Source organism: Seriola aureovittata, chromosome 23, assembly GCF_021018895.1.
Source record: "Seriola aureovittata isolate HTS-2021-v1 ecotype China chromosome 23, ASM2101889v1, whole genome shotgun sequence".
NCBI lineage: Eukaryota > Metazoa > Chordata > Actinopteri > Carangiformes > Carangidae > Seriola > Seriola aureovittata.
The window spans coordinates 16,060,219-16,085,061 of NC_079386.1; the positions used below are offsets into that span (position 1 = coordinate 16,060,219).

General features: G+C 40.8%; 1 protein-coding gene across 1 annotated transcript; it reads right to left on the minus strand.

The window, feature by feature from the left end:
- Window positions 1-887: 887 nt before the first annotated feature.
- Window positions 888-23,698, minus strand: usp12b (ubiquitin specific peptidase 12b). The gene is made up of 10 exons (XM_056369761.1): window positions 23,570-23,698; window positions 19,352-19,432; window positions 19,013-19,096; window positions 16,712-16,841; window positions 15,886-16,184; window positions 15,329-15,405; window positions 15,026-15,109; window positions 13,342-13,539; window positions 12,455-12,533; window positions 888-7,540 (listed from the first exon to the last, which is right to left on the minus strand). The coding sequence occupies exons 1-10, from the start codon at window positions 23,615-23,617 to the stop codon at window positions 7,439-7,441; spliced, it is 1,182 nt and encodes a 393-aa protein (XP_056225736.1). The 5' UTR covers window positions 23,618-23,698; the 3' UTR covers window positions 888-7,438.
- Window positions 23,699-24,843: the final 1,145 nt, after the last annotated feature.

Below are 24,843 nucleotides of genomic sequence, written 5' to 3' on the forward strand. Positions count from 1 at the left end.
ACTGCACAAAACCAGATGATTTAAGACATTTAAAAAAATAAAAAACACCTGCAATCCCATGATAGAGTCCTCAGTGTATCTTTCAGCAGGAAACAGACTGGAAACTGGAGTCTAGACTCGTCCACCAGTAAGTTAATATCTGTTGACTTGAATTAGTTGTTCCCATCTTTTTTTTTCTCGCTTGGGATCCTCAGATGTTTTTTATCATTCATCATTATGTTGTTGAAACAAGCTATCATGTAGGGATTTGATACGTTGCAGTGAGTTACAATTCCATACTAATGTTGTAAAGTAGTGTATACACCCGCGTACTCAAGTTAACTCTGAACTATTTTGGCAGAAACGACGGGAGGTACGAAACGACAGCCGCTGCACGAACTGCAACTTCTGCAAGTTTTCAAGTTGGCAAACAACAAATAGCAGGTAAAAAAAACAAAAACAAAATCCAAAAACCTTGTTTCCTAAACTTTCACTGAACCAACTTTTTATTTTTTATCCAATTCTAGTTGATTTTGCAGTGTATAAGCTTCAGAAGTGTCAGAGTCAAGTCAGAGCTTCTTTAACCAAAAACAAGAACTAAGTTAACACTGATGTTCACTATACTAGATTCTGATTGGCTGCTGAGACCAGCTCCTCCTCTTCAGATGATGTAAACCTGCCAGAACAAGGAAAAATATTCAAGGTGTTTGATGTGATTAAGACCAAATCTAACTGAGATGGACTGATTTGAGTTTATCTGAAAACACCTATATTATTAGAATTCATATTTCTTCAAAAATCATTGATGATATATTCAAATTCCTGCCATAGAAACGCCGCAGCGGCTGTATAAATCAACAAGAACGAATCCTGAGAAACGGTAGCAGAGACAGACACAAGACCGTTCCTAAGATTCCATCTTCAAAACCAGTTTGTGTTTTATTTCAAACAGTTTGGACACCATCAGAACCAGCCGTCATTCCCAAACTTCACTGCATCTACATGTATTCAGAGTGAACTTCAGACAGCAGTATGTGCAGCAGCCGCAGCCCCACAAACACAAACAGAGCACAGAGGAGAAGGACTTGATGCTCTGTCATTGCGATGTGTTTGCAGCTAAAATGAAGAAGCGTCAGCCTCAGCAATTTCGAACAATTTATGGCCAGTTAAAGGTCTGCCACAAAAACCCTCTGTGTCTGAGAGCGGTGCCAGAATAAGAACAAATCTCTCAGAAAAGACTGAACCAGCTTTTTAACCAGTCTGTTGCACTTCAATGCTCCATTGCTCAAGATGAATCCAAACCAGATTCTTGTGTTTTTTATATACTCCATAATTGAATGTTATTAAAGTTTGAATTCAGTCTCACAAAGCTGCAAAATATTAAATGATCTTTTTCCAACAGACACAGAGCTGTATTTGATGTAAATAAATAAGCAGTTTTGTTGTTTGTGTGTGTGAGACTGCCGTCACATCGCACGCTAGTACGTTAATGACACATTGAGTCACTTCTCGTCCATCACATAATAGGTTCAAAACATTTACATTCTTGGTGAGTCTTAAAAGGGGATGATGTGGATGACCGAGGCCCGGGGGGGGGGGGGGGGGGGGGGGGGATTTCAGGACACGAAAACTTCAACTGTTAAAGGAAAAATCCATCTGCAGTGTTATTTCTCAACAAAATGTTGGTGCTTCTGCTTTTCCCCCTGCTCATCTACTTTAGGAAGTAATTTCCTACAGTTCCCATAATGCCTTTCTACAACACCAATGGCAGAGGTTTTAATTTGCTGTTTTTTTGTCAATAACGAACATACAGGAGTTTAACGAGTTACTAAATACGTTAAACATTCAACTATTAGTTGTTGTAAATTAGTCTATTGAGTCTAGTAATTAGTCTAATTTTTGGCCCATTTTCTTGTTATTTTAACGGGTTAATGTTGGTAGAAAACTAAAGCTTTTTACCGACGACACCATATTTTAGATCGGGAAAACATCAACCGGAAACCATGATCTCAAGACTTTGTGTAGGTAAATAATCACAATGTTGATATTTTAAAGATCCAGTAACAATATTGTGTGTGCGCCAATAGTCATGTTTTTACATAATCGTATAATATAAACAAACATTTTAATAAAAGTCCCTTAATTTAGTTTTTTTAAATCGTGGCCATCATATATACTGACCGCAACATTTTACAGTTTAAAAAATACATTTGACATATGATAAATTTGTAATTGTGTCGCTGTTTCTAAACTACCTTTTAATGCCTCTTTGGAATTTCTGTACTGCAATTATCAGCTGACATATACGATTAATCTGCGATAAGCTCATTTCAGCCGTTTTATATTTTAAGTTATCAAAAAAAAACTTTTCAATATACCAGAACTCAGGAATTATAATGGGACATTTACAGAATTTGACCAGTTATCATACAACAAATCATAAAACAAGCCAAGAGACAAAAAGAAAAACACCAACAGTTGAATATTTTCAAGTACTCATGTAATTTAAAGTGGATTTTTCCTTTAACACAGTGATACATGTGACAGTTTTTGGTCAGTTTCTTATAGGAAAACTTCTTGAGTTTTCTGTGTACAATACTGTGACCGGTCAGATTACATATGAGATCATTCATTTGGGGCTGTTTGGTTTAGGCTGCCTGTGATGCCAGATGGGTGGGGCTTGTTACTTTTTAAGCACCAGGCATATTGATTCACCACCAGAATAAAAGTACTGTAGAGACATAATGTCTGCTAACATTGTTTGATCTAGATCTGCTGATTATTTCAAGCAAGCAATTATTTATATTCCAATAATAACATCTGTATTTATGTACACATCAACATCTCTCATCACATACTCCCAAAAATTAAACCAAAATAAATCCTTAAAAATATCCAGAGCTGCCTACACAAGAATGGTAGACTATTAAAATTAGTAAAATATATCAAAAACAAGTGAAACATCTAAGAAAAAGAAGTTAACATAAACATTCATAATAATAATAATATTAATAGTATTTAAATAAAAAAAAAAAAGAGCCTTGTTTCAACATGGGTTTCCAAAGCTTTGTGTGGCCAAACACGTCAACCAACACAGATTCATAACCAGCTCCAAACTGAATCTGTGGACTTCCATTTCCCAAGTGATGCCTTTTTGTGCTTGTTTTTGTTCTTTTATACTGTGAGTGAAGGAAGGTTTGCTTAAAATATGCTTCAAATATAAAACACATCATTTGGTTCGTATGAAAGCAACAATTTTCAGGTGTCCACAGATTCTGCCGGTGCCTCGATACAACCTGAATTTTTTTGTCAGACCTTTTCTTTTCTCTGACTTCCAAAAACTGCAGAACTGATGGAAACAAAGTGGATCAACCCAAAAAAAAAATTCTATCAACATCATCCTTTCATGTAGATTAGTTGAGTTTAAGAGCAGCACAGACAGGAAAGGGAAATAGTGTTGACTTTGAAACCTCGACCCAGTGGATGAAGTGGAGTGTTTTGGACGCGTCAGCTGAAGTCGCCTCCTCTCCTTCGTTTTGAAAACTATGAAACGTTCAAGAACTCGACCACAAACGTTTGTGGTTGTAATGAGCAGATTGTAACTGTTGAGTTTGGATTTCGTTGGATTTACCAACACTGTTTTAACATTACCTCGCCCTGATCCAGGTGTGTCATACGACGCGCCGCTGGCCAGGATCTCTATGGGACATTTCATCCTATTTATAACCTTTGATTTTTCATGAATTGTACTGACTGTAAATGAGTAGCACTAAAAGAGATTGGAAACTCTAGAAATATCAACAATTAGCTGTGTTTACTTCAGCTCTGATACAAAATCATGATGAGAAAAAGTTTTATTTCAAAGTTTTTAACTCACTCACACATTGACCCGTAAATGGCACGACACTATTTTGCTCTTTTTTCCAAGTTAGTCAGTAAGCCAACTTGATAACTTTCCTTTTTTTAATGGTAATAAACATTACATTGTCCTAACACTGCCAGCACTAAAGCACACGTCGTCGCTGATTGGTTTATATATATATATATATATATATATATATATATATATTTAACCCTGCAAACACAGCCCCAATATCTCAATCAGGCAGTTTGCCACATGGAGCTTTGAGCCTGAAGTAAAGGTCATATGGGTCATGATGAATATTGCCTATCACCCTGCGAGTCTGTACTTTTGTTTTGTACTTCCTGTCAGTGAGTTCTGGGAGACAGCGACGTAATACAACGGTCAGGGATCGAGGCTCGGTGATTCAAAGACACTGTGGGTAAACCCGACATATCCAGAGTGGATCAGGGCGACACGTTACTCTGATCCTGTGCTTGTAAAAAAATTTTTTATTGTAAATGCTTTTAGAAGGAGAGAGAGAGCGACTTGAGTTTTGAGACGCACCCAAATCCAGATGGCATTTTACAGGTCAAGCATCAGCCCTGCTCTTATTTTACTGTACATTTTAACATTCAGATAATAATTGAGCCACTGCCCAGGCCACTCAACTACTGTAGAACATATACAGGCCACAGAGCGCGCGTTTCCATTCACTTCCCATCTGCTGCAGCTTCGTTACGAAAGGAGTGTGACCGGGTGAGCTTGCTCGTTAATCCGAGGCAGCCCGGTCGGGTGGAGCCTCATGAGCTTGGCAGTGTAAAACATACTTCAGAAAAAACAAGACTAAACCAAAAGAACCTACATTTGGTTTTTTTGTGCGTTTAACAAAAAAAGAAAGAAGAGGAGGTTGTTGCCGATCAGCAGGCTCAAGTTTTAAAAGTTTTAAAATGGCTCCTGTTTCTCCTCCTCTCAGCACAATTAAAACCTATTTATGAGCATCAATTAAACCGTTTATCTATTTGCACAATCGTTAAGAGACCAGAGCTGTAAACGAGTAATCTGTTAAATTCGTAGATAGAAAATTAATTGGCTTCAATATTGATAATGATTAACCATTTGTTTGTCAGGGCCAAAGTTTTTCTGACCACTGGCCTCTGTAACTTTAGGGTTTGTTGCTTTTCTCTGTTTTATATCACTGTGAATTGAATAATTTGAAAATGTGAAGATGCCACCTTGGACTCTGGGGAATAAGTGATGGGACATTTATTATTCTAACATTTAATGAACTGACATTATGTGTTTATGATACAACTGCAACTAATGATTATTCTCACTGTTCATTGATTTAGTTTTTTTAATACATTTATGTGAATTAATTTCTTATTTAATCTTCAACCTGTCAAGAAAGACAGACGACAAATTCCTAGATCTTAAGAAACAAATAATTTTTCTGCCGATCGACTAATTAACTGACTTCCTAGTTTTGGTTCTGATTTTACGACGACAGCTTTTAACAGTTTAATTAATGCTTTAAAAAAAAGCAACACTACAGTCAAATGTTTGGTGACATGACCCTTTAATATTGCCAGTAACAGGCCGAGTCAACACTGAATCAGAATTTGTTTCTGTCCTGAACTCTTTCCTGAATTAGATTTTAAGAGATACTGAGGAGGGGGAAGCCATTTTAAACTGCTGAGACAAACACAGACAGAGACCGTCTTACTGCATTAAATATACCGCGTCGCCGCCGCCATCGACCGACCGTGGACGAGCTCCACATCAGCAGGCCGTTAGCGTCACTCAGCGTTATTGAGCAATTCAGGATGATTGTGGAGTGAAAAACATGTTATGTAAAAGGTCTGAGCGCCTGCCAGAGCTGCAGCTGCAGGAGAAACACTTAAGCCAGAGTCGAAATTTGCCAGCGTGTGATTGGTGGCTGATATTATGAGGTGTACTGTACCAGCTGTAGCAAGGTGTGCGTACGGGAGGTGTTAGAGTTTGCAGTCGGTAAATAAAGCTTTAAAAAGGCGCTAAAAGGACAAGACACACTAAACAAACATTCAGACAGGTTTTGTGTAGTGTGACAGTTTGGATGTAAGAACTGACTTAAAGGAAAGAAAAAGTCTTTCTCTTTGTGTGTCCCTTTTAAAACAATACAAATGTGCATATTCTGGCTTTTTTTTGTTTGTTTTGTTTTTAAATTCAAAAATGTTAAAACAACACGAACCTTTAAAAGCAAACTGTAAAGTCAAAACCACGAGAAGCCAACTTCAAAAAAATAAAAAGTTAGCTTATGCTGTTGAAACATCTTCGTTTAATATCTTCCCTTGAGGACTTTTTTTTTTTCTGCTGTGGCACCAAACATGACCCGTAATGGCACGACACACCAGGAACTGGAGAACTTAAACTTTCACCAGCCACTTTCACTGCTCAGACAACTAGTTTTTTTTTTTTTTTTTAAAGCTAAAAACAGGATTGTCAGATCTTGAAGCTCATCGTTTTAGATCTTTACCATTTAAATATTTGGGGTTAACTGATTTCTACCAAACTTTTAGGTGTCTTCATGCAGCTCTTAAAATCAAACGAGCTGCTGATAAAACCTCGACATAATTAATAAAACAGTAAATGGTTGAATTACAGATATTGCAAAAAGTATTATTTTTTCAAATATTCAAAATAAAATTTTTTTTTGTTGTTGAGTAAAAACTGAAAGTAATGAGCCCTTCTTATCTGTCAAAGACTAATTTGTCAGATGCATCGACGCCTCTCCAGTGGCTGGTTTTCATTTCCCGTTCTGCCTATATAACACTATATCTCGTTAGCACCACCTCATGATATAAACACTGCAAACTAGCAACTGCATCACTGCGCGTCAAGCTAAAGGTAGTGTCAGTGGTTTTGTTGTGACAGGCGGGACGTCTAACAACGCTGTCAGATATTAGTCTTTCTCCGTCTCCAGAGGAAGATTCATTAGGGAGCTTCTCTTTTTTTTTTTTCTTTCTTTTTTAGTTTTAAATTTGAGGTGTGTTATGTGTTAGCGTAAAGCTAAGGAAAAGCTTTACGGTCATTGTGGAAAGCTAATTTAGCATGGTATAATAATATGCACACAAAAAAACGCTAAAGAAGACTGCGATGCCACCGATGGTAACCATGACACGGAGGCTTGGCATCCTCTGGCACGAGTCACATATGTGTCTCATCCGAAACAGCTGATTGGTCACTCTGCATCATCACGGCAGTCCCAGACTGCTTTTTACCTCCAGAATGGACCGCTGTGCACACGCCGATGTCAGCCTCTTGGATTGGCGTTACTCTTTAAGTCTTCCCAGCTGATGCCACAGTGCAAAGCCAGCGTTACAGAATCGGCCATCTTGTTTTGTAAGGTGCTTTGTTGCAGTGTGGGCTCAGAGGATTTAAACGGTCGTAATCCAGGAGGCTGGCATGCGACCTGCGCACGTCTCAACCGATCCGAGTTGGCGCTCCAGTGCAAATCTCCGCCGACAGGGAATAAAGCCTGGATACTTATGTGAGCGTACTGGGCGGAGCCGGTGGCAGGCATAAGCCCCTCCCCCTCTGTTGAGTGACAGTCTGTTGGGGATTTTACCGCTGGCTGGTTCAGTCCCTGGACTGGTAGAACAGGATGTATCCCGACTCGGAGTTCTTGGAAATGTCCGATGTCAGACCGTAGAACTCCTCGATCGCCTGCGCGTCAATTTTCTACAAGAGAAGAAGACAGAGGTTGAGTTCTCACTCAGCCCTGCAGTTAAATGACTTTTCCTAGACAATGCGATGCACATACACCAGGCAGATGCTTATTCGCTTTCTTTCTCTGAGTTTGTGCATCAAGTAGAGAGCTGAGGCCAAATCAGTTAGCTTAGCTTAGCATAAAGACTGGAAGGAAGGGGAAACAGCTAGTCTGGCTACATTCAAAGTACAAACTATAGAACATGGTGTTTACTTCCCACCTCGATTTTAGGAACACAGAGTAAGAGAAAAGATGCTGTTCCCTGTTTCCTGTTCACAGAGCACAGAAGGAACTGGGAGCCAAAAAAGGCTTTTACCAAAACTGAACATTGTGTTCATATTTTTTGGTTTGAGAGACATTCTTGGACAAACCAGATCTATTATTTCCGAGATCAAGATGTTTTTTTTATTACTCAAACTGAATAGATCTGTGCGTCACTTAGTAAGAAGAATGTTATCAAGTCACTTTACAAATGTTTTCGTGTCTGAAGAATTTGTGGAAACTAATTTTCAAAAACAAGAAACATGTTTTATCCCCGACCTTTATTAAACCTCTGTGTAAAGACAACCGGAGGATGACAGGCCGTTCAGGAGGTCTGTCTTAGCACAACATAAAAACCCCTCCTTGAGCGCTGCTGAACTTTGTTGTGTAACTGTTTCAGCGAGGCTTTTCATTTGCTACACAAATCTCCATCTAAAATTGAGTATGTTGACAAGTAAGTGGCGATGTCTGGTTCTTATTTGGAGAAGCAGTTTTCTGTCCAGAAAGGGGAAAGTGGGGAAAATGGGGCTGAAAACAAAACTTCAAGAAATATGCTTTCGCACTGGTGGTGAAAGAGAACTGGCTACAAAAGAGGAGATAAACAGGCACAATGAGATGGATATAACTTATAAGATGAAGTTGTGGAAGCTCAAATACAAAGCAGTGAGGCAGACGGGGCGAGTAAATCTACACAAACTATAAAAAAAAAGAAGAAAAAAAAAGATAAGTTAGGGTTTCAGCTCTGCAAACTCAGCGGAATCTGCCACAACTCAGCCAGTTTCTGTCCACTGGACCAGATGTTCCAGCAGGCGTCCTTCCCATCATAGTGGAAAAATCCACCGCTGGTGCGATCAGTTTTAAACATCAGCCCTCGATGACTGTGAAGGAGCAGCTCACTCTGTATCCAAACAGCAGGGTGACCTCTCCCACTGCCGGGGGAGATCTAAAGTAAAATAAACTATTTTAATTGGGCCAAAAGTCCCGAAGCGGGGCAAAGAAACGCCTCCGATGTATAGATTTGATATTTAACTGTGGCTGAACCGGAACCAACCACTGAACTGGGACTGGACTTGGATCAGAAAGGAGGGCTGCGGTATTTTATTGCACTGAACATTTGGTAGTTTAATATGAAATATGCGAAGGCTGGGCCCATAGAGAAATGTTTTAAAGGACCATACCAGTAGTTGTGTATGTTCTTACCCAGCTATGACCTCAATGCTAAAACATATAATTCTGTAAGTGTCAACAAAAGCTGGACATTACAGGCATAATTAAAAGTGGCGGAACAGTTGTATTGGGTTGCATCAGACTGTGCAGTTGTTCCTAAATAAAGACCATAAACTGATTATTGAGTAGACACAACCATGCATCTGTGTTTTAGACGGTTGAATGGGTTTTTTTCTACCGTTCCAGACAAGCTATTGGTTTCCATTAATTACTAATTGGCAGACTCTTTAAACTGGAGTTGTGGAATCCATCACAGAAACCAATGGCTGCCTGGAACAGTACATTAAAACTAATCTAAAGCTTTACAGTATACATCCAAAAGTGTTAGCAAAAATATAAAATATACATGATTAGTAGCAAAGAGATAAACCTACAACCCACAGTATTTTGTAGGTAAATCTAAAATGCAGTGGTGAAACTTGTTGGAACAGGTCACGAATATCAATAAAATAAAAGTTTGAAGACAAAATTGATCATGTACAAAACTTTTGCACAACTAGTTTCAAATTACACCTATTCATTTCTTTAGGATATCACTGAAACATGTTAATTAAGGTTTGTAGATCATTGTTGTTGTAATTCCAATTCATTGTTTGTTGTCAAGAAAACAACAAATATAGAAATTATTCTTTCCAATACAAAGTGACTGTAACAAGTATTTACGTGGGTTTAAATGGGACAGTTTTTTCCCTGTAATTAGTATAAATTACATAATTCTTTACACAACACTTCCTATGAAATTTTAAGGCAAATTGCAGATCTGACTAAGAAAAAACAACATTTGTAGAGCGCTGTATGTCTGCAGTCACAAAAAAAAAAAACTTGCAGCAGCGCTGTGAAACAAAAGAAAACTATTACACAACTTAGACAACTCTGTTTGTACTGTACATTCATCTCTGTAATACACAGTGAACCCTGGATCATTTAACCACAATGACGACACAGTCCGTTAACTGCTGATAGCTTGATTGCTGTGACACGCTGTCCTTTTTGGCTTGAGCAAAGAAAAATAACAAAGTGAGAGGTTACTTGGCTGCAGCTAAAACACAGCAGCATGCCGAGGCTTTGGCCGTGTACCGCTGCGGTCGACGGCCAGCGACTGAACAGCTACATCATGCTTTTGGCAAACTGTTCACTAGTAAAGCAATACTTCTAACTTCCTATACTTCATATTCACAAGGGATGGAGGTGCTTTTAAATATGATCAATCCAATGTTCTTGGTTTGATTAATCATCACATTATCGCAGCTATGGTTACGCAAACTGTTGCGTCTCGGCGCTGCCGTCCTGTCAGCTGCAGCGTGCTGAGAGAGGAGCTGGGAGAGCGTTCAACAGGGGGCTGAGCGCTGTCACACATGTAGAGGGATGTCAGACTGTTGTTTCTATGAAGCCTGTCATGTTCTCTCCTGTCACCACATCAGAGAGGGAAGCAGATGGTTTTGCAACAGGAGCCGCTGGGAGGGAATCGGCATGACAACCGAAAATATATGCGAGCGAAGGACTGAAGTTAAAAATAACCGAAAGCGTAATCTCAACATCAGCGTCACCTGCTCGCAGATAGTAGAAATTAAAAGATGAAGAATGAGGGCTGGAGCGGACGGAGCGGCACTCTGTCATTTTTATAATCTGCCGAACACAGTGAGCCGACCAGGTCTCCCCGACCGAAGAGGCCTGTGGTTTATGGCTGCGTAACCGGGGTGAATAATGTCTCAGGTAGAGCAGGTACAAGGCGAACATGAGAAGAGGAGTCGAGAGGGAGAATGAAAAGACAAGTACGAGGAGGAAAGAGCAGGTAAACATTCTCAGTCTGGTTCTTGTCCTCAGGTCTGCAGTGTAATCCTGCTCTATAATCTAAAGCAGGTATCCACTTCTTTCTTCTGTTTTCTCTCCCTTCATCTCCTTATCCTTCTGTGTGGACGCTTTCATGCACCCCTCCGTTCCTCTAATCGTATCCTGATCGCTAAACCCGATTTTTAGCTCCTCATTATTTAGCAAAGGTTGAAGTATCTAGGTCGGCCCCCGCCGTAGGAAATCCAGACACAACATTCGGAGCGCCAGGATCTACACCGAGTCTGGAAGGACGGCCGTTTGAAAAATTCCTGTCTGGTTAGGATGAGGTGGGAAACTTCGACATGAGACCGTGTGGAGAGGTGAGGCGGCTGATGGGGATTTCAAACTTTCGGCTATTGTCTGTCATGGGCTGAAAGTTGTATCGCAACATAAGAGTGCTCAACCTGATTTGACCTTTTACCCCTAAGAGTTGCCTGTTTGTTGAATTATTTATTTTAAATCTGGGACTAATGACCAGAAAAGACAAAGAATCTATTGAAATGTCATCATATGATGCTTCTATCATATTATCACTCTTTTATCCTTATTTGTGAAGCACTATGAAACTTTTGTTCGGTAAAGTTCTCTGTAAATCTGCTTATAAATAGAAGATAAATGAGGGAAATATCACAAAAGGGGCTCCAGTTACAAAAAGTTCCTTTACAAACGTTTCAACAACAGCTGCAACAATTCGCCAAGTCATCGACCACAGAAAGAAAATTAATCAGCAACTATTTTGATGATTGATTAATCATTTGAGTCCAATTTCAAGCAAAGATGCCAGAAGGAAATTGACAGTTTCAGCCTCTGAAATGTTTGAATTTGCTGCTCCTCATCTTACATTAGAGTAAACTGAATATCTTTGGGTTTTAGATGGTTGGTTGCACAAAAACAAGACATTTCATATCATCACGTCGAGCATTTTTCACACTTTTCGTCTGTTTTATAGTCTTAAAGATTAATTGGTTCATTAAGCAAACAATCATCAGATTAACTGATAATAAATAATGAGAATAATAATTTGTTCCAGCTCCATTTTCAACAATCAGCTCTGTTTTTAAACTGCTTGTAATTCTCGATTTGGGGGTTTTTAGTTGCTTTGTGCAACAGTGAAGATGAGTAGCAACAGAAAAGGTTAAAGTCAGAAACTATACATGAACAGTGTTTGACGCCAAAGTTTAGAGGTCAGCAGTTTTACTCTTTACTGTGTTACCACCAGACGTGCAGTCAGCTGACAGCGGTCAGTCTTTGCGTAGTGAAACCAAAACAATAAATCACAATGTTTACCCACAGCCGAGAATCTATAAGCAGCGTGTTATTGTATTGTGCAAAGGTCACTCTTTACTGGTTGTATTCAGCATCTGAAGGCATCCATTTTTCTTTTATACAAGAAAATACTGAAGAATCCGAGAGAATTACATTGAACTCGCTCACAAGAAAAGTGTTTGATGATCAGCCTGAAGGCAAAACATCTCAGAATTATTTTTCAAGGCTCGAAAAAACGAAAGAAAAAGTGAGAAAACAGAGAATGAGAAACGTGAAAATGAGAAAGAACGAGAGGTTCTTACCTCTACGATGTCGTCGTCAAACAGCAGCCAGAAGCCGTGGCTCTTGACGATGGTGATGTAGTGTCCGCGGTTGGGACCACTGCAGCGCAGAGACACAGAGGAGGAACAACAGGGGAGACGCGTTATGAAAATATTATTTAGGATTAAATATTTGGTGTTTTGAGTCGAATCTTTCAAAGTCTAACTGAGGCAGAGACACTCAAAGGTACAAACAGTTCAGCAGCATTTGAAATTTATGTTGTGATGAACTGAGAGAGGTGGTTAGTTACATGCTCACATCAACAGACGGCAGCATGGGAGCCGTGGTGTTTATATATAACGTCTATCCACCTGAGGGAAGCTGAAGACGATCTGACGACTAACGACATGCACAGGCTCACTGTCAGTCAGCTGGTGTCTGACGATCCCCCTCAGAGGACCTTCCACATCCCTGAGTCACCTGAACTCAACTTTCCAGAGTGACTCAAAGAGCTGAATGCAAACAACCAGCTTTTCCAGACAGTTTTTTTTTTTGTTGTTGCTATAATCACATATAAAAAACATTTTATAAGTAACACTGTTGCCGAGAGCAGACAAGAAAAAACATTTGAGACCTTTGTAAATGAACTTCTTAACACATTTAAAAAGGCCTCTTTTTTTTGTTGAGGAAATTGAAATAAATGTTTTTAAAGACTTTCCAAGACCTGCAGACGCCCTGTAAACTGAGTTTCAGCCACATGATCAGTGTTGAAAAATGCAGTTTAACAGATTAGCTGATGGACTGGAAATTAAGTTATGCAGGAAGTTGCTTTTTCGTTTTTTTGGCTGCTGATCAGACGACGTGAGCAATTTAAAACTTTCCTGTATCATTAGGAGAATTGTCATGATGCACTGATGACAGAACCTACCTGCCACAGTGTACGACGACAGCCACCAGGTCGTACATGCGGTCGGGGTTGGTGGCGTCCCCGGACGTGTTGAAGAGGCGGAGCTCCAGCGGGAAGACGACGCGATAGGACAGTTTGGTGTAGCGGTGCAGCTGGTCCATGTATTTAAAGCGCTTCAGGTGGAGGGCGAGGATCATGGGTAGCTTCTTCACCCTCATCCTGACAGAGAGCGAGAGCGAGAGAGAGAGAGCGAGAGAGAGAGACAGAGAGGGAGGGGTTTTAATGGTTTGAAGTGGTTTCGATGGAGTTCCTGAGGCCTTGGTGGCATCTTTCTTTCACTCCGAGTGATACGCTGAATGCCAGAGCACAACTGAAACGGAAATGATCTCTGAAGGGAACTCTTTGAGTTTGGTTTGGACCCAAAGCTGAGGGACTCACGAGAACTTTTACTGAAACAGAAAAATCTAAGTGAAAATAAAGAGCACGGCTTATAAAAAGGTCAGTGGGAAAAAAAAACACCAGGAGGGAAGTAAAATCACACAAAGACAGGCAGTGAGGGTGAGTGGTCCCCACAACAAAACTGAGAGGGCTAAAAGCTTTCCACGTCGACGCCATTACTGCCCCAAACCCCCCCCACCAGGAGCAAGCAGTGAGGTCTTGGTTGCTTTGTGCTAATTCTGCTCGCGCTCTCGCAGCGTTCTGCCCACTGTTAAAGCGGGGGAGCAGTCGCTGGTGACAGCGTGGTCCTTTCAGGCTAATGGATGCTAATTGGTGGACGGTAAAAATACACACACTCGTGAGCAGACGGTTCGGACAGAGAGGATATATTTTTTTATTTTTATTTTTTTCTGATGACACTCCACGTCCAGCAGCTGTGACACCGCCGTGCGGTGGCTAATAATAGACACCTTCGCCTAGCTCAACTTCAAACACTTATGATGAACTTCTCAGAATGCAACAGGAAGGCCCCGACTGGTTGCCACAGTAACATCAGCTGTGGTTTTGGGGGGGTGTGCTTTCTGATGGAAAAAAACTGTAACTATTTGTCCGCTCAGAAAAAGAAAAAAAAAACCTTTCGAGCGCTGGAGGGTCGCTGTGCGACAGCGGCTCTAACCGCTCACGCTCCCACAGTGACGTGAGACAGAGTGCTTATTTGGATGACAGGTTCTTACAGCTACAGTTGTTGAGCTTCTATTTTCATAACGGCCAAAAACCTGCTCAAGCTTCCATGTGATTAAAGCAGCAAGTCTGAAGAAGTTTCGTGTCAAAAAAAGTTGCTTTTTCACGACTATTACCTCACATGACACCTGAAGGGTTCTTAGCTGCACATTGTATTAATGTAGGTGTTATTTCTTGGTGTGGTGGTGATATATTTATAGTAGGTTACTGTTCATGTTGATGAGGCAGCTGTGAGTGTGAACCACAATATTTCACTTTCAGAATTTTCTAATGATGTTCTGGAGTTACAGCCTCTAATTAGCTTTTAATTTTCATCCGCTCCTGTTCGGGGTCGTACTCGGTATCTGCCGATTCCCTGAGTTTGGATATCAGAATTATTGTTGGGGTAGAAGAAGTCAGATAGAAACATCCTCTGGAAACATATTCGGAAAGGAGAGAGAGAAGCTGCATGTAAAAATAAAAAGGTAATAAAGTAAGAAAGAAAGAGGAAATGTCAGAAAGTACAGGTGCAGCTGATTTCACTCACCTTTTCTGGGCTTCCTGTTTGCTGCGACACTGCTCACAGTAGTACTTGTATTCACTACATAATGTCTCTGTGTTGCTGAAGCCCCTGTTCAGAAGACACACACACACACACACACACACACACACACACACACACACACACACACACACACACACGCCAACATTTAACACACTCTTGAGATAAACTGCGATCATGAGTCATTCAAGACTCATCAGTCCCGATGTCATACTCAGTGTCTTTCCCGTGACTTTGAATATCAAGTGAGGATAAAAGGCCAATTTCTCCATAAGAGCCCCTCGTTACCTGAGACAGTGCGTGATGGAGGTGTTCTGCTCCACATCCACCGACAGATCCAGGAAGTCCTCGTCTTTACTGCTCACCTGGAACAAAAGTGAAGACGCTCAAGGTCACGTTCATCCTGTTACTGAACTGACGGAGAACTGGCAACGCAACATCATGACCAGTCGACAACTACAGTTCTGTTTCTGGTCCTTTTCTTTTGCATTTGATTCCTTTGCACCCCATTTACAACGAGCATCAGCCCTGCCTCGCTATTTTGCATTTTCCGATCCAATCACAATGTGAACTCAGTCGAGACAACAAGAATGTATTTTAATACCAGGTTCAAATGCAAAGACTCGAGGATCCAGCCAGGTGCAAATTCTTTGTGGAGCTATATAAAGTGACTATCGTTGTCCAAAGATATTGTTTGTTTTGAGCCTTAAATGCATGAAAATTTTTTTATATATTGATTGTTTTGTCCTTTCTGGGCACCAGTAACACACAAGTTGCAGTTAATTTGGTTATTGCATGGCGTTGAGAAGGACTTGGGGTTTCTGGTGGTTTCAGATGCCACTCACAGCTTCGCAGTTGAGGCAGCGCGTCTCGTTGGTCAGTGTTCCCTGGAAGATCTCGTGGACCCAAGTCTGTTGTGTCTCCTTCCCTCCTTCGCCATCTCCTCCTCCCTCACTTCCTCCTCCTCCTCCTCCTCCTCCTCCTGCACTTCCCCCTCCTCCTCCTCCTCCTCCTCCATTCTGCACCAGTTTTCCGTTCTGCTGTCGCTCCTGGCTCTTCTCCTCCTGGAGCAGGTCTGCGATGGTGTTGAGGAGGTAGTTGAGGAATTCGTGGGCGTCCTGCTGCATGTAGTTGTCAAACAGCTCTGACGGGGACACGGGTAGAAAGATATGAATATGTGAAAAGACGCCGAAATACAGTAACAGAAAAAATAAAGTGGAAAGTGGAAACAGACAAAGACATGAAAAAAAAAAAAAAGACAGAAATAGACAAATGGGGAAGGAAGACGTCGAAGAAAGAGAGAACAGAAAATAAACATCATCAGCACATGTTGGCGAGGAGACACGAGCCAATTAAGACCGTCTCTTCTTTTTCATCTGCTTTCCACTCCAGGATTTGGCTGACAATTTTATTTCCTCAGCTGAAACAACCCCCCCCCCCCCCCCCCACTCCATCTTTCTTCTTCTCCTCATCCCATATCTCAGCTGTGACGCTCCGTGGTGAAAGGAAGTCAGTTTAAACATGTAACCGATGAAAGAGCTGTTCAGACTGTTATTTCTTTGAGAAAAATACAGTAAGTCCTACATTTAATTTATTTAAACTTCTTTCAATGTTAAACCTTCCTTATGATACAACACAGATACAAGAACATTAATCATTTTGTGTCACTACCATTCTCTTTTCTCAGCCGCGAGATGAATTTCTTGGGAGGGATGACTCCGACTTTCTTCTTCTGCGTAGCGATGCTGTTGAACAGGTCGGCCAGACAGGTGAGGAGGGATTCCTTACGACGTGGCTGCACCTGGAGGGGAGGAGGAGGAGGAGGAAGAGGACACACCTGTCACCTACATAAAGACTTGCAACAGGGCCGTGTAATCTTCAGAGTACAGGTGAAGGTAATGCGACGTCCAGTTCAGGCTGAACTTTGACTTTTATCTAATTTATGAGAGATGACAAAACAATAAAACTCCCACACATTATGTGATATAGATGATCTCTGAAATTTATGTTTCACTCATTAACCAGGGGGAGAGGTAACAGCTGAAGGAGGCTTTGAAGACTCTCTGAAGACACATTAAAGGTCCCATATAGTGTAAAGGTAGATGTGCATGTGGAGTTTGATTTAAAGCAAGTCGAGGTTCTGTATTAATACTGTGAAAGGATCAAAGCGCTCAGTCCAGAGAAACACACACATCAACACTTCAAATAAAGCACATGAGAAGTGTAAAACATGGACCTTTAACAACAAATTAATGAACTATTTTTCCTCAAGTGTGAACTCCATCTTCCAACAGCTGTATTACGAGTCCAATGATAAGATGAAACCTTCCCTCTCATATAAGTGAAACATGAAATACTTCTTTCAAAGCATAACATATTGCAAATTCCACGTTGGGGTGGAGGCACATTTCCAAGTTGGAGCCGTGTCCTCATTCTCTCACACACTCTCTCTCTCACTGTCAGGATCTTGAAGGCAGCTGGATGGTTTTTTGAGCTGCTAATCGTGACGTGTGGTGACACCAGTAACTCTTGGCTGCTCGACAGACGATTCGGTCCCCGTCAGTTTCTGCAGTAAAGACGTCGTAGATGCTTTGTCTTCAGCAATTTATTTCCTCGTGGCAGGAAAACACATCACATGAGCCACTGATTTCATATATGAGACGAGCACTTGTTAAATTTCCCTCCACATTCTGCTTTTCTAAATAAATCATTAGGGACAGTCCGCTACACACAGACGTTACAGGCTCTGCCTTCCTCAGCTAGGAACTAGATTAAACCGATAAAATGCACTTCATTATAACTTTGGTGTAATTTCTGCTGCTCCAGTCGTCGGTTCCATCAGTAATGTAAAAATTGCACCTGCCGACTTAATTGCCGAGGTCTTGTAATGCGGCAACGCTGCTAAAAATAGGTCTGTCTGGGCAACAAGCGGGAGCAGTCAGATGATGAGACAGGTTGAAAACAAACTCTGCAGGTTGGTCAAAGTTATTTAGAAGAGAGAAAAAGGACAAACTGTAAAACATCCAGACAGGTCATGTGTCACAGTCTGCTTCCCCTGCGAATATTGCTCCCCCATAGCGCTGAGGAAGGTTGTGGTAAGGAGACGGAGATGAGTGGTTAGGGGTGGGACTGCGGCGTGGGGTTAGGGCTAAGACTTGACTCAGTATAAGGTAAAGGGAAACAGATGTGGACCCAGCAGTGGCTCCCTGGTTCAACACTGACCCACCATACTTGAGGCAGTTGCAGTTTTCTGAGGGATTATTAGTGACATCTCAGGTGCACTCGCTTTCAGTTTTACTTTGAAATGAAGTGGTTGAGGGAAATCTGACTAAAATGTTGGCTTGTTGCATAATATCTGCTTGTTATTGTTCTCCCATTGGACCTAATTATACAGATGTGCTCCTACATCCCAGCACTTACTCTGGTGAGTAATTGATATATTGCAGTAGGTGTGGGCGATCTGGACAAAAGATCAAATGACGATCTCTTTGAGTAGATTTGAATCATGACGCATCCTGTTTCCGCTCTCCTGATTGGAAGTTGTTGCCATTTTGACGCTTCTTTTTAAAATTAAATATCCAAATTTAGCACCTTTTATCAACTCAACTTGTACAATCATCTGACAAGTCGATCATATGCCAAAGTAAGGTCGTCCACGATGTAAGATGGTCAGGTTGTCCACCCCTATATTGCTGCAATGAATGTTATCCCCTTCAACACTTTTAGAGCTCTCTAACTTTAAAAGACACACTATGATTGGACATGGAGAAACTCACTAGCCTAGCAACATTAGGTCTTCAAATACGCAGCCCCGCTTTTTCAAACTAACATCCAGAAAAAATATTGTCTAACAGTCGGGCCAGTATGATATTTAAGTGCATTCTTTTAGCGTGAGCAACCGGTCGGCTGTACAAATCTGTGGAGAGGTATACTGCTCTCCGTTACAGCGATGGTGCTTCTCTCGTCACTTACCTTGTATGCCAACACCTTCTCCCTGAACGGTCGACAGAAATACAGAGCCTGCAGCACTGAGTTACAGTAGCAGGTGTTGCCAAACTAGAAGAAAAAAAAAGAAAAAGAGACAGAGAGAAAGAAAATGAGTGGAGGGTGTGTCCATGAGACTTTGTGTTACAACTCACAGCAACTGAGAGGCAGCAGTATTTGAGGAATGGTGCTTGACACAGGTTTGAATCTTAATGATGGAAAGCACATTTACATAATTAGAAATACGTCCTAGAAGGACAATGAGGGCAGGACCATAATAAATCTAAGAGCCCTACTAAATGCTGTTTGGCTTTGATTGATACTTACGTTGACCAATCCAAAGTAGTGTTCATTAACTGGAAACTGTTCCGGTCCAATCTCCTTTTCCAAGGCAGAGGCATTGGCGCCCTGGACAAGAAAGAGGCACAGGCTGTAAGATGGCACAGTACAGCAAAGTAAACATTTTACGTCATATATATAAGATGTTCATCATCAGACTTTCCCTAACACTATAATAAATGATCCCTTAGAAAACTTTGTCCTTCATCTTTCACTTCCTCTTCATTGTTTTCTCATTTTCCTGCTCTATTTTCTCTCTGCTCTGCTGGACGGTCGACCATCTGTTTGCTGCAGCTGTGTCCTGCTTCATATCCTTCGATTCTCCACACACAAAGATTTCCTCTGCGCAGTCTCGCTCTCATTACTTGTTTGTACATATTTAATATTATTTTTACACTAATTAACAACTTATCAGAGTGAATCCAGATAAACCTTCATCCAAGTCAGTTCTTTATTATCATTATCAGCTGATTGTCTATAGGCTCACTGTCAAAAAATTTTTTCAGCTTTGTCAACAAAATTTACAGGGACTTGCTCAGCTATTTAGATCAATATATACAGTATAATTAAGTGTGTTGTAAAACATTATATCCAACATCAGGTCATAATTGGATTAAAATGTTATTGTAAAGGAGCCAAATTATGCCAGATGTATCCAGCTTTTTTGACATGAGAATGGTGTTTTTGTTATTAAAAGCCACTTCCTCATTTTTTCATAAGACTCGATGACGCCCAAAATTCCCAAATTTCCTCCCATGACTCAGCTGTGACAAAAACATCAACACCGAGCTACGGGAAACTTTAATGATGGGCGGGCACAACGGTAACACACAGTGTCCTCTCACTTGTGATTAAGTGTCTCATTTTTTACCAGTTGAACATCTGCATTTCACAGAGAGATTTCAAGGACCAAGGAGGAAAGATGAGCACAGATGTTACATGATGGTTGCATGTCTTGTAGATTTGAGTCAGAAAAACTTGCTTGTAAAATGTGAAATGATGTTGTTGTTTATGACAAAACAAACATGTTCATGAATATGTAGAAGGGAAAAGATATTGAGAATTTATGCACAAATTATATAAACAGCGAGGTTACACAAATACTCCTCGGGCTACTTTTGTTAACATCCGTCAAAAAATTCAAAGACACAAAACTGTGTGTGAATCTTACCACTCTAAATTCCCACACCGTGTTTGGCCCTGAAGGTGCACATTTAAGTTACAAGTACAAATCCTGGCCCTGCTTTCCATTATAAAAGCAGAGACACAAAACCTACTTATAAATGAAGCGAGTGTGTGTGTGTGTGTGTGTGTGTGTGTGTGTGTGTGTGTGTGTGCGTGTAACTTCAATGTCACACACACTACTGTGTCAGGATTTTCAAGGCGAGACGATGAAGCAGCCTTTTAAAATGGTAATCATGTCTGTATTATAAAGGCTGGACTGACCGTGGTTCAATCTATCATCTATCAGCAAGATACCACTTCATTACACCTTCCTGCATTATAGATTAAACCCCATAGTTTCTGCAGCAGGTTGCGACTTTCGCTGTATGAAGCTGAGTAACGTATCAATATTTTTGGCTTTCATAAATATGTGACTAAAATCTGATCAAAGATGAAATCCGTCTTTCAGTCATCATGAAGCCTTTTTCTTCTGGATGTCATTTTGAGTTTCCAGGAATCAAATATTACATTAAGTCAGCAGAGAGAGAAACAGAGAGAGGAGGGGGAAGAAGATGATGATTATGATGATGATGATGATGATGATAACGATGATGCGGCTTTTCCTTTAAGGTTGACTGACTAAACGGAGTGGAGCCACTTCACTGTTACTCATCATCACACTGCAGTCCATGTAAAGTCAACAAGAGGCGAAGCAGATGAAGATCTGACTGAGGTTATTTATCGAACAAAAACAGCCTCCAAACAGCACTGGGTTGTAAACAAAGCCAGCGCACACTAAAACAAGCTAGGTCGTGTCAGAACAACAAACAGACGGGGAGGGCAAATATCTGGGAAAAGATTTGTTCAGTATGGGCTGTAAATCAAAGGCTTTATTTAAATTGATGTTTTCAGCACTGGTTTGAAGCGGCAGCTTTGAAATGACTCTGTTTCCTGAGCTGATGGAAATGAAAGTGGAGTGAACTCCGCCGGCTGCTGAGAGCTGCTTGAAAAACTTTTTTCAGTGGAAACTCGATTAAAGACAGCAGGGTTAAGTGACTGTTCTGCGAGTGCATAATGTTTATTAATCATGACTAACTGTTAGAGGATGTTATGAAGAAAAGCATCTTGACTAACTGATTTTCAACTGAGTGGGTATCGTTTGAAATGTCAGATACCAAAACCATTTGAACAAAATCAAAGCAAATCTTATTCATTTAACTAAATAAGTCGAGTATCTCAACGTTTAATACAAATCAATACATCATGTGATGTACTGTACCCTACACAATGTCTCTTCCTTGTCTAAATGCTGCATTACAGTTAAACCATATGATTAAAAGTTGACAGACTGCTTAGAGATAAATTACCACGAGCCTTTCTACCACATACTGCTTCTCTAAAAACATCCCCAACATGTTGCCATATAATGGATACAGAGGTGATTTCATCAATATTGCCCGGCTCTGGTTTGGACAGCCATAACAGTGACTTTCACGGTTTCACGAGCCAAATTGATTTTCAGAAAAAAACAAATACCTTCCGGGCAGAAACTGGTAGGCTGCCAGAGCGGCAATCAGACTGAACAAACCTGCCAGCCACAGCTAATATTTAGCCTTGTTAGTGTTTGTCTAGTAGGTGCTGTTAAATGATGCTGGCCTCCACACTTAAATGGGTTAGATGTCGTGGTGTGTGGTCTTTAACACCTTGCAAGTGCCAGACATACTGACAAAGTAAGAGCTTACTGCTTTCAGCACACACACAGCAGCAGCAGAAGCAGCAGCGGCCAACAAATTAAAAAGACTGCAGCAGACTCCTCCGTGGCATCTGCCTAGCCGTCTGTCAGCTCTGAAAGGTGCAGCGGGTAGAAGCAGGATAAGTTACAGTCAGAAGTTAATCTTCTGGCTTTAAGCTCCCCTGTCTGCCTCCGTGACTTAGCTCCGCTGCCAAACAAACACAGACAGAGAGCGGTCACATTAAATACGAGGAGAGCAAATGAAGCAGAGTTGGCAGCGTTTGACCTTTTCACCCTTGACCTCTCCGTAACAACCTGCCAAACAGGTTGCTGTCCTTGAAGCCACTGAAGCCCCCATGTTAACAAGCATCGAGTGTATTTGAGTAAGGTGCTCAAGGGATGTTGTTATGTAGCTGACCCTGACCTCTGACTTTGCTGGATTTCTGTGAAGGGATCAATAAAGTATCAGGTTATGAGAGCCTTTGAAAATGTTATTTAGGAGGATATTTAACTAATTAAAAGCATTGCATACGAAGGGATAAATACACAGCAAGGGGATTTCACAGTTAACTGAACCAAAGGTGACAGACTATGAGCAGAAAATCATTCAAGCACCAACCTCCGCTCTATCTTATTTACCATCACAAATACTCTACACTATAAAAGGGCTGCATATATTCAAGTGTATAGAGTCTGTTATAAATTTTGAGAACCAAAACCTGAACATTAGCTAAGTGTCCGTCCAGAGGAAACATTCAGGGTGTAACCCATGACAGGAAATGCTAAATTTCTCCATCAGTTACGTTACACATGAAGAGACAGCAATGTCAGCTGGCTGGGGTGTTTACACTAGCTGACCGGACAGATGTTTAGCTATTCACACATGTTCAATGTGTCACATGTATATTAAAAGAATAAGCTGAAATAAGTAACAATGTCCCGAGCTGGGATTTTCGTCTGGACCACCACTGAGTAAACAACTTTGTCCAAAACAGACCGTTGGGCTAGCAGGCTAAGCTAGCTAGTTTTCGCCCGTTGGTCAGCCCTGCCCTTCTCGCATAAACAAACTACAAGCCGGCTAATAAACTGTCAAACAAGCTTGGTTTGCGCATATGAACATCCTCTTATTAAACTAATCCACAGTATCCACAGAGCTACCGTTAACAAGCGAAGCTGTACAACTTTCCGTGTTATTATCATGTTGCTAGTCGCGCAGCTAGCTTAGCGTCCTGGCTCACTCACGAGCCCGGGCACCGGACAGAGCCGAGGTGCACGAACACCGCCGACACAGCCGAATCTCAGCTCCTTACCATCGTACAAATCGAGGCGATCTTTCGGACTGTCATCAGTATTTCCATCCGTAAGCCGCCATGGTGGACCGAACCCCGATGTTGAAATTGTGAGAGCCGATGCGGCTGCAGAGTTCCGGGAGAGCCGTCTGCCCCTGTTCCTTACTGATGTCAAGTAAAACAGGATGGCACGAAGGACTTCCGGTCTTGTTCTTCAAAATAAATAATAATAATAACATAATTATTATTATTATTATTATTATCATTATTACTATTATTATTATATAGTAATGACATGGTTATTATTATAATTAGCTAAAATGAATGGAGTCTAATACAAGCTCTGCAATACTACCTTAATGACGGTTAACCACCAGTTCCAGCAGTCAGCAAAGATGTTGACTGTAATATAAAACCATGGATACTTGCAAATATTCACATTTCAAAAGCCACTGCCAGTAAATTTCTGCAATGTTTGCTTAAAATATGACTCAAACAATTAATCGCTCAATCAGAATTCTTGCCAATTTATTTTTATTGTCAGTCAACTAATTGATTAATCAACTATAAATCATTTCAGCTCCAGATATTAAATGGTTGTTATCAAGGTGCTGGTGGAAATAATGAAACTGCCATGTATGGTGGGAGTTAGCAGAAGTCCAACAACAAATCCTTGCCCCAGGCACCTTAGAAGGTTATGAAGGGGGATACAAATATTTTTGTTTCATGATGAGGTTTAATTTTGTGTGTAGTTTGGTATGTTTGCAATGCTAATACAAATCGTCAACTTTTAGTCAGTAAAACCTTGAGTTTAGATGTTTTGTCAGAGCAAATATTTGCAGCAATGTAGCCCTAGTTTGTGTACTTTATGTGGTCAGCTTTCATATTTATGTATACAGCCTCAATAATATTCTGACACATAAGTATTAACAGTATTACTGTTTACACAATGGAATTAAAGTCTTTTTTTAATTTATATTGTAATTATTTTCTTGTAAGCTACATCAGTAACAAAGACCTACTCAAAGAATAAGTCAAAACTATTAAATAATCACTCTCCAAAATGTTTTAGATTGATATGTTTTACTTTGAAGGTGAAATAATTTGGCTTCCGATATCACTCGAGATATTTCGGTCTGACTTTCCGAAGCTTCCTGTCGTCCAGCCTGGAAGCCTTGGGGAGAGTTAGTTAGTTAGATGCTTAACACGGGGATGGAATAGGCGGGCGGTGCTTTGTGTCGCTGACCGTATGAGACCTCTTCCGCTGTGTGAGTCGTTTCCAGTTTTACACGATA